This window comes from Ptychodera flava, chromosome 2 (genome assembly GCF_041260155.1).
Source record: "Ptychodera flava strain L36383 chromosome 2, AS_Pfla_20210202, whole genome shotgun sequence".
In the NCBI taxonomy this organism is placed as follows: Eukaryota; Metazoa; Hemichordata; class Enteropneusta; family Ptychoderidae; genus Ptychodera; species Ptychodera flava.
This window is the reverse complement of record NC_091929.1, coordinates 27,060,874-27,071,705: the sequence shown is the minus strand read 5'-3', so window position 1 is coordinate 27,071,705 and position 10,832 is coordinate 27,060,874. Positions and strand designations below refer to the sequence as shown.

At 36.7% G+C, this 10,832-nt stretch overlaps 1 protein-coding gene across 1 annotated transcript; it reads right to left on the bottom strand.

Moving 5' to 3' along the window:
• Nucleotides 1–1,371: 1,371 nt before the first annotated feature.
• Nucleotides 1,372–5,842, bottom strand: LOC139118198 (uncharacterized). The gene is made up of 4 exons (XM_070681494.1): nucleotides 5,456–5,842; nucleotides 4,789–4,958; nucleotides 4,077–4,171; nucleotides 1,372–2,073 (listed from the first exon to the last, which is right to left on the bottom strand). Exons 1-4 carry the CDS (start codon nucleotides 5,651–5,653, stop codon nucleotides 1,517–1,519), a joined length of 1,020 nt encoding a protein of 339 aa, XP_070537595.1. The 5' UTR covers nucleotides 5,654–5,842; the 3' UTR covers nucleotides 1,372–1,516.
• Nucleotides 5,843–10,832: the final 4,990 nt, after the last annotated feature.

The window sequence follows — 10,832 nt, the reverse complement described above, 5'->3', positions numbered from 1 at the left end:
GTAGCTAGGCAGGTAGCACAGTCAAGGAGACGGCGACCTATAGTGTGCCACATTGATCCTGACAGAAAGTAAGTTTATATAAATACACCTTGCAATAACTTGGAGTATAAATGATAGTGATAATTTTAAATAGTGTGATGGAGCTTCGAATAACAAATAAGCAAATTTTGATGGTCACCACACTCCTTTTACTCAGAATTTTTCCACAAGCTCAGCCTTGACGTAGGTATGTCTAAGTTTCCCATGATTCAATCTGATTTCCACAGGATGTCAGCAGTGAAACAGAAAGTGACTAAAATTTGAGATTTTTGACCAGCCTTTGTTGACTCTTTTTTATTTTAGTGCCTAAGCAGGGAGTGCACAGTATTCATGTACTGTTCATTTATTATATGTCATTAGATTTGGTTGACATTTTCTAGAATGGACTACACTGTGTCCATATTGATAAATTATATGAACATGCATTATGCAGTATAATATACTAAGAAAAAATGAATTTTGATAATAAAATTTGTTTCCAGGTTGCCGAAGGTAACACCAGAGGACATTGGAGTTTTGCAGGGAATCAAAGGCACTCCCTTATAGAATACACACTATCACAAGATGCACCTGTAACTCAATCTCCTTTTGGTGAAGTACAGCTGGGATCCATCTTGTCCTACCAGGTAAGTAACTTTTCAATTCACCCCCATTTCTCCCATTTTGTGTTTCTGATAACTTTACCTACTTGACTTTGACTCTTAACTTATGGCTTTCAAGCAAGTCCAATGAGATTTTAGAAATGTACAAAAACGAAGGCATTTTGGACAAATGAAAAAAAACTTTTTTCCTCCCTACCCGCTCGTACTCACTTTTTGGGGGACCTGTTACATGAAACACTCAATTTATAAAACCTAATAATATATTATGAGATTGTAGAGACACCATATCTAGTGACATGAAAAGACAACCATATTATAAACAAAAAAATACATGTTTTATTTCAGGTTTTTCCTTTTACAAACACATCCTGAAATAGAGTTAAATAGCTACAAACAGTCCAAATGGAATTAATCTTTTGAAAAATAGAGGTTGGTATTGTTTCAGTAACAATTTTAAAAGTTTTCACTTTAGCTATCAGTCTCTCAATGTGAATTCTGTGCTTGGCTATTTCCTCTGTAATTTGTGTTTCTCTAATAGTCATTTGAGAATTTGATGATATGAAAGGGGGAATATTTAACTGTAATCAAAGTTCAGCTAGCTCTCTATGAATTGTAAATCCCTTATCTGCCATGACGGTATCCCCCCTTTTCAAATATTCATAATCTAATAACTGTTTAACAAATTAATGAAACCACTATCTGTAGAAATCTGAACATCAGAAATGCTCCCAGTAAATAATTCTGAAACAAAAACTAATGATCCACTAGGATCACATCCAATTAAACTTTTCAATGTAGTGTTAGATTTATAGTCACTGTACAACTGACTTTGGAGAACTAATGCATTTGGAGCTTGTGTTTTCAACTCGGTGCAATCAACTATGACAATTGTGGAAACTAAAATCTTTCTTAAAATCTACTGGCATATTTTTTATAATTAAATCTCTATGTGGCCAAATACTGAGCTGACCAAACTTCCAGTACATATGATCAATCCATGTGTTGAAAATATCCCCAGCTGACTGCAATCCAATCTGAAACCTAACTGCCAAGTCTCGCAATCCAAAATTATGTCGAAGACGATAGAGACACAGAAGCAGACAATCTCTATTGGTTAGGCTTCTTATATCAATTCTTTTTTTCTTATAATTCAATACTGAATTTTTGGGTAAAAGAAATGTAAGTAATGCAATAAATCTAACATAAGTGAGTCCAGTGTAATACTTGAAAAGTCCTTTAAGTTTCTTCTGTTGCGTAAGTATGACTGATACACCAAATTTACTATTATTAGAGATCACTTGTTTTTCAGTTTTCTTATTTTTGTCTGATAGCCTGGAATTAAGTTCATTGATGATGTCATCTTTCTCCTGTAGTTTCTGTTCCAATCTGGATATCTCAGAACTCTGGGCTAGCAAATCAAGAGGTGATATCCCTAAAAGAAAGAAAAGAGGGAAAGTTAGTTTTTCACATTCCTGGTTCCTGGGAGTGTGAAACAGAGTGTGTGGGATTAGACTCTCACATCTCAATGGACTTGGGATAAGATTTCTCAAATGAGTTGGATATTTGGTCTCACATTTTCTTGCTGCTTATGTGAGACAAAATATACCAACTTATGTGAGAAATCTTATTTCTAGTCCATCGATATGTGAGAGTCCTTTACTCACATAACTAAAAATGTTCATATCTCATACTGGAAAGATTGAATGAGTGAAACACTGAATACAGTAGTGTTGTCTAAGTCACATCAAAGTCACAAGTAGTACACATTGGATAGTAATTTGCTCATCTTGCTGGTCATGAAACATTTAGTATCCATTCAGTGCTTTTGTCACATGATCTAAGAGATATCTCAGAGTGTGGGATTGATGTGCCCCACACTCCCTGTGAACCACCAGGAATGTGAGAACAATTTATCCCATACTCCAGTCTGAGATGTCTTCAAGATTATGTGACAAGAGCGCTGATGGATATAATAAATGTTCCATGACTAGCGCATGAAACAATATCCAATGTCATGGTGTGTACTACAAAAACTTTGACTTTCAATAGTGAAGTGACCTTGCTATAGGGTCAATGTTTCACTAATTAAATGAGTTAACACATATTGGTCATGTGAAAAAAAGAATCTCACACACTAAGGACTTTGGATAAGATTTCTCATACGAACTGATGATATTTTTCTCACATATGTCTGTGGCTCGTATGTGATAAAATATCTCCAAGTCATGAGAGAAATCTTATCCCAGATCCTTTAGGGTGTGAGATTATTTTACATATATAATGTACTTCAAATTTATCCCAGTATAATTAATTTTTTCTTGTAGATGAAAAATATGAAGACCACGAAGCCATTGAACAGTTGTGAATGTGGACCATCACTTTTTCCAAATACAGCACCTGTCAAGCTTCCAACAGAATTTCAAAGCCTGAATGAAGCCTTTAAGTAAGTCGACCCAGAAGACCTTGAACTACAGACTAGGGGTGAAGCTGGGTTTAACAGTTGGCAAAATGCAAGAGCTTGTCGAGTGACTGCTTCAAATTTTGGCAGAATTTTAAATCGGAAATCAGTCCCATCAGATAAATTTCTAGATAGTTTGTTTGAAAGAAAATCAATCTCAGCTATTTCTCTTGAATATGGTAAACGCAATGAATCAAAGGCAAAATCTAAGTATTTGGACACATACATGAATGTGGTCTGATTGTAAATAAAGAGTTTGGATTTTTTGGGTGCAACACCAGATGGTAGAGTATGTGATAATAGTAGGTGTGGAGTGATTGAGTGTAAGTGCCCTTATAGTGCGCGAAATTTGACTATTGATGAGGCTATCAACAAACTTCCCCATTTCATGCTCAAGTGTGGATCTGATGGTAATAAACTCTTGGACAAAAATCACTCATATTTTTCTCAAGTACAGGGTCAGTTAATGGTGTCAGGTGCAGAATTCTGTGATTTTGTTGTCTTCACACAAAATGATTTGTTCATACAACGTATTTTTCCAGATATTGTATATATGCAGAATATGTTAACTAAGCTTTCCCTTTTTTTCCAAAATCATGCAAAACCATACCTGTCTAAACTTTGATTCATATTTTAAATACATTAGTGCTTTTACCATGAGAACTGTTCCATCAATCAAACCTATGACACAATCAGTTGTATAATATGCGATCTACTACAATAAATACTTTGCATTTGAATTTCACATTCAGGAGTTACTCAGTTATTCTACTCCCTGATGCATGCTGGATTTTTAATCATCAGAGTACCCGTATTAGTACAAAGGCAAATTAAATGTTAGAGCTCTGACTGTTGTGCCAGCATCTTCCTGGAAACAAATATTTTTGTTCTTGCATGAATAAACAAATGATTGAAAAATAAAGCGATGTAACTTTGTCCCCATATCACTCGATAACATTAAATTACACTCTACTTACATGCATGTTCTGTTTGCGTGCCTACACTACTAGTTGCTGATTGTATGGTCATGATTTCATTATCTTCTTTCCTTCCCACATCTGTGCGTTGGATGCTATAATTAAAAATAATGCATACCATAGTAATGTTTCTCCATGAAAATATCTAAAGGTAAAAGTTTGAAATATAAAAGAGATACATGTATGAGCTGTCAAAAGGAAATTAGTTGTAATTTTTTATTAATTTTGTTCAGCAGTCTAGTTCTGTATCACCACAGTTCATCGTTCTTCTTCTTACACAGTATGCTGAAATGCTAAGTTAATTCTAGTCCAACCTTGAACTCAGTTTTTCAACAGTAACAATATTGACAATAAATATAGGCTGTCTTTAATCAGGCTTCAAAGATTTGTAGCAGAAACTGCAGTTATCACAGGACAAAATTTCCCAAAAAAACAAACAAACAAACAAAACAAAAAACAACAACGACAACAAACGGAATACTGAAGACAGTGAACACTGGTGGAGCTTTAACACTGATCAACAGTGAACTCTCCAGCTTCCATTGGACGAAAATGCCAAGAGGATTAACAATTATTTTACACAAAAACTTGAAATAAATCAAATGGGAAGAGGGACACTAGGAGAACAAAGTGTGGAAATCATGGCCATCATGTATGATATTCTCAAATCTTGTACTTCTTTTTTCTGAAACGTAGCAACCACCTCACTTACCTCGTCTCATTCTGGAACAAACTGGCAAGGCACTTTCTTTTAGGCGGTAAATGATAACGTTTGGCAGATTGCGACCTCTTGGGTGGTAACCTTGTGGGTGTATAAGTACTGCCATCAGCTGGTAATGGGTCGGGATATCCCTGCGTTGGCCCCTCGGCGACCGGAAAGTGCTAATGAAGAAACAGGAACGTCAATCACATTTATAGGTAAACAGTTACAACTGACATGATGGCGGTCTTCGGCATTAATCTTTATCAGCGTTCTCAAATGTCTGCATGACCTCGGAGTAAGAATTGTCACCAAATCACTTATTTTAAATGTGATGTGCACGGGTCAACACACTCAAAACCAAAAGTTCCAAAAACTATCATTTCCATGAACATATGACCGTAAATGGACGGCCGCAGACAGCCACGGCTAGCCTTTAGTATAATAAATTCCATTCAAGTAATGGAGAAATACGGTTCCATCCAGACAAGTCAAGTCAGATTTGGGGAAATAGTGAGCAGACGACACTCGGGCCTTTGTAGTCACGGTGGCAATGACGTAACTTAGAAAGGGGTACGGGCGCGGCATTATCGAGGCATCGGAAGGGAAAACTTTACTGCCAGACGAAACATGGTAAGCAAAAAATACATAAAAATGAACACAATGGACGATTTCTTACCTTTGAGCAAACATACTTGTGTTTGTTTATATTTTCAACATTGAGTTGATAATGTGGTCGGCCACAAGCTCTGATCCACCGAAGACACTTCTCCTTCTGCGTTTTTGGTTTAGGAAATGGTATGAAAAATACACTTGATGCTGGGTCAAGGTATCTTTCATCCGACTTACACGTGCCCAACGCGCACCTCTTCACCATTTCAGCTGGTATTTACAATCGCACAGACGTAACTTTCACGGAAATAAAACCTCACCTGTCTCTCAGATCATTCAGTTGCCTATGTGACGCAGCGTAATCAATGTGGGACAAGATGGCGGCTGGGCGGTGGCAGTACTTTTCTGTATTCTGATTGGCTAAGAGTTCAGTTTGATTGACAGCAGTGGAACTATGAATTACTGTTTAAGGTGATAAGGTTAAGGACTTCTTGTACTTTCGGCCAGTGGATTAAACGGACACATTTATTTTTATTTGCGTCAAAACGATGACAAAGTGATGTGTTGTGACAACGGTGATGTAATCGAAACTATCGTAATTAGTACGTACTTTTTGTTTCTCTCATGGTTTTCTCTTATTAAGACATGGTTCGGCGTTTACATCGCCGTTACTGCCGTTACTTCGGCATCAGATCTGTCGTTGCTTCGGCTGCCGTTGCTTCGGCATCAGATCTATACGTACATTTAATGTGCGTATGAGTGCAAGATGGAACAACTCTCTATACATTCTATCCGTTGTCAGCATTGTTTATTACTTGTTTTGGACTTCACAAGTCTCGCGGTGTTCATATTATCGATTCAATGATTTAACATGGCCGGAATATTTCACAACAATTGAATAGTCAAAGTGTTGAGCACTATATGCAATAACAGTCTAGATGGTGTTTGTTGTAGAATAATAGAATCTCACACCTCATCAAGGACCTTGCATCAGTGACTATCCTACTTCTCGGCCATGTATTACTCCTCGTCACTAACATGAATTTCGTGGCGAAATTTCCCTAAGCACCAATATTTCAACTTCTGCTCCGGACGAGCTATTCATCAGGAAAAATTGGCGATGTGACCCAAAAGACCTGTTATATGAAAAAAATAACCGACTTTTGTGGGTCTGCCACCAACGACGTACAACATTATCCTAAATTGTCAACCATGTTGTCTGCCACTAAACTGTAACCGTCTTCTTTTGTAGTTCCGCTCCATGTGCTAATCAACGCGCCATACGTTAAATTTTCGCAGCGAACAGAATTGACAACAAATCGCATATCGCATTTCGTATGTCATCGATACATATAGAAACAAAATGTCCCTGCGTATTTAGAAAACAGAATAACCGCATGTTGTGGAGTTAAACGCATTTCGTTAATGTTTTCAAATAAAAGTTCCACACACCAAGTTGAACGCGTTCAATGATATCAGGAAGTAAATGCTCTAACATAAGAATTGAAACATGTTTTATATGTAATGTAGAAAATATATTATGAGTTCATATTAATCAAGCAAGTCGAAAAGAACAATATACGTTCACAATCTGTAAAATGAGTGTGCATTTCATGTAGCAATTGATTTAATTATGATGCTTTTAGCGTGTTTCAGAGCAGTTCAGTGTGTGCTCACCAAAGCCACGCTTCCGGTATGTTGACCTCCAGCTTAAATTGCTAGTTTTTTCACTGGATCCTGTTTTTTAAAGATCTTTAAAAATCAACCAATTTTGAATGAAGTTACGATCATTTTATTTCTAAACTACCCGCCTTTCTGATCGGTCTGGCCATCACATACGCGAAAATACGTCAACAACGAATTCAAGAAAAGAAGACCTGTTCCTACAATTGACATCCAGCCTATGTCTCTATCGAATAACAGAGCGTCATTTAAGAACCCCACTATAATAACCATATTAATTAAAACCAAGCAATTATGCGGCAAACTAGGGGCCTTTATATTCGCGCAAATACCCTGCTTCGTAAATTTTCTTACTGTTCAGATCATGTTAAACTGTTTTTGTTCCGAAGTTTCTGTACCAATATGTATTGTTCGAGTCTCTGGTCTTCTTACACCAAGAAAAAACTGAATTCACTTCGTAGCTTACAATAACGCTCTCCGAATTATTATGGGCTATGCTCGTGACTGCAGTGCCAGTGCTATGTTTGTTTTTAATAGTATACCGACATTTGAAGCTCTCAGACGTAAATCGATGTACAATTTCTATGAGCGTCTTAAAGACCATCCTAATGCTATTATTTTAACCGTCCTAAAGTCGGATGCTCTATTCCATTCTAAAATATATCTCATGTATAGGCAACTGATGTATTTTTAATAGTTTTAGCTCTTTTTTACTACAGTCTGACACCTTTTTGTGTGTTGTGTATTTTCAAAAGTCTATGGGATTGTGTACCTTTTTTGGTATGATATCCTGAAATAAAGCTTATTATTATTAAAATGTACACCTTTCTCACGTCCTGCAGCTGTAAAGATCGATTGTACGCCCAACAACACAACATGCAAAATCCCGCCATACACGACAAGTAGACAATGATCAAATGGTTATTTTGTAAGGCGTCATAGAGCAATCCGTTGCTTGTGAAGTACGATACAGGCATACCAACGAACAGACCCATAGCTCCGTTGAACCACGCAATCACCGAAACAGGTACATCTTTATTCATAATCTTTAGAAATAGGGATCCACAGCAGGAAGATAGCCGTAGGAACGAGATTCCCCTTGTTGATAAATCGATGATCCGAAGATGAAATCTGGTCGACTTATTAGTAGAACACCAAGGGTATTGATAAGAACGGAAGTGACGTCTGCTCGACCGCATTTTTCTCTAAGAAAAATGAAAGCTACCAGAGTTCCAAATATGGGTTTATAGCTTGCTGAAATAGCCATGGTTTCTCCAATTCCTATTGCATCAATTGCATAATAGAATATGATATCTCCAGCGTTTTCTACCAATAAACGATTTAAAGCAGTCACTCACCAAAATCAAGCGTCGCCTATCACTCGTGCCATAATTTTATTGTTGTTGATCTTGGAGTCAGCATTTAGATGTTGCCGCTCTACATCGTCCACCACGATGAAAACCGATGAGACCAATCACTTGGTCTTACTGTGTATTACTTTTCATGTAATATTTCGGCTACCGTCAATATCTGCGTTTTGCAGAATAGATGTATAAGCTCTCTTTACTGTGAAAATAACTAGTCACGCATGTTATGAGGCACGTGTAAGTGTTAATGACCAAACATGGATATATACTCGGCTCATATCTCGGACTATACCAAACACATTGATTACTGTAACACACAAACCACTTCAGTAAATCGTAATTCCTATATTTGATGGATTACTAGAGTAGAAAACTCTAAATTGCGATATCATGTTTATTAATTCTGTCTATTCGCAAAAACGACTAAGGGTGTCGTCAAACCCAACTATCAGCCATAGCTGTTTCGGAAAATTTAGTCTTTTGGCCCCTAAAATATCCAGATATGAGGGGTGCCTCTACTGTTGTTTAGTTTTTAAGGACGTTGCTGCCCTGAATGCCCTTTGTCCCTTAAAATAATTATGTATGATTACGAGCGCAACTGTTAAAGATGATCAATTCTATTCAGCTGCCTCGGTCACAACCTACACACAATACCAACTATGTTGTCCTATTTAAACAAATCAACTAGAGTTAATGTCCACACAGGAGTTCCTCTTTCATTTCTTCATTTTTTGGCTCTGCTTTCATTTATTCAGAAAGGCAACTTATTTTATAATTGTGTCTCTTCAGAAGCGAAGCTCTTGATAAAACAATAACAGTCTGTAGAAATATAGGGGGCGCTCGCCATGAAGGCGTATCCGCCTGCTCACAAGGCAATGCATATACGAGTTTGAAAGTTTATCTCTGTTCTATTCAATCGAATCAATTTAGATCCATAATGTCGTCAGCCTTAAAAATATCTTTTTTTTTATTTGGATCATTCCGCCGTGCCTGAACAAATTATATCAAATATTTGAATACAATTTGCAAACATTAGACAATTCGCATATTAACTTTACTTCAGCAGATGTCCTCGTTGGAAATTTCAGTTTTCGATGCTGAACGCAGAGTGTTGTAAAAAACAAAAACACCCTGCAATGACAGTGAATAACTAAGGATAATTTAGGTCAGTCAATCTTTCTGGATGCATGAAACTTAGTAACATATATTGTAACCAAAATTCTTTACTCTTTAAATTTATACTATACGGTGACAAGCCGAAAAAGGGATGTGTTAAGAATGTTATCAGGGTGCAATGCATGTATGTGCAGCGAGAATCCTTAAAGTCATATAGGGCCAGAAAGGTGTGAGCTACTACAAAAGATATTTGATAATCTAGCCGATACACTGTCGATTGTACTATCACTGAAAGTTTATTTATTCACATATATATCGAAACCAACTCTTTAAGCTAAATCAATATATAACAAACAAATATATAGAGGAGTTGTACCCTACTATGTACCCTACTATATTTGTCAAGTCAGAAGTGGTTGCATGTTTTCCTTGATAAGTGGTGTGGCTGTAGTTGGTGAAATTGTAGCTGGGACAGCGTTGAAAATAGAGAAACTTTGGTATTATTCGTTTTCCTCCATTTTTATCAGAGAAAACGAACATTAGAGGTGATTAGGTTAATTATTATAGGCTAACGAACCAATGATTACAATTTGATAAGGAATTCAGATAGTTGTCACCTTGTCGTAAGCCGTTTATCATCATATTTAACCAACAACACCACAAAATGTAAGCTTTTTCCTATTTTTTGTAAAATTCTTGGCATTGGCAAAATCGTTTATTACCAAGTATCGCCTTTTCCTTGCATGGAATCAGCATTTGTGTCCTTTGTGCTGCATTAGACAGACGACTTTGTCTGGTGTCTGACGCAGTATGTATGACACAGTGACTACATACACGAATGAATAAATGAATGAATGAATGGACGTAAAACCGATATCGTACAAGGTCGATACCCATTCAGTTGAGGACAAGAAATATCCTGCCGTTACGTGGACATGAGAATTTTTAAAGACATCAGGTCGGATAATGATGCATTTCATGCAGTGAAGAAGCTAGCAACGTCATACTACGATTTCGCAAAGAAGCGTTAGTTATCGTTTACACTAAAAAGAACTCAGCTTACATGCTTAAACCTGGGGTTAAACAACGGTAAGTTATCAGTGTCAGATTTGTCAACAATGCGTTAACAATTATTCATATGAACACAGTTTCACTTTACAATAATCATCTAAGTTACTTTTATTAATCTTTCGTCAGTTACAAATTTTGACAAAGTTGCATCCAAATAAGTCAAAATAAGTCTTCATCGTACATAAGCTAGGTGACATGAGGTCTCAA

Coding starts and splice junctions, on each gene's coding strand:
- LOC139118198 (XM_070681494.1), bottom strand. CDS start 5,653: ATGGTGAAGAGGTGCGCGTTGGGCACGTGTAAGTCGGATGAAAGATAC. Junction 4,172..4,788: donor TTGTTCCAGAATGAGACGAG/GTAAGTGAGGTG, acceptor TTTTAATTATAG/CATCCAACGCACAGATGTGG. Junction 2,074..4,076: donor CACGCAAACAGAACATGCAT/GTAAGTAGAGTG, acceptor TCTTTCTTTTAG/GGATATCACCTCTTGATTTG.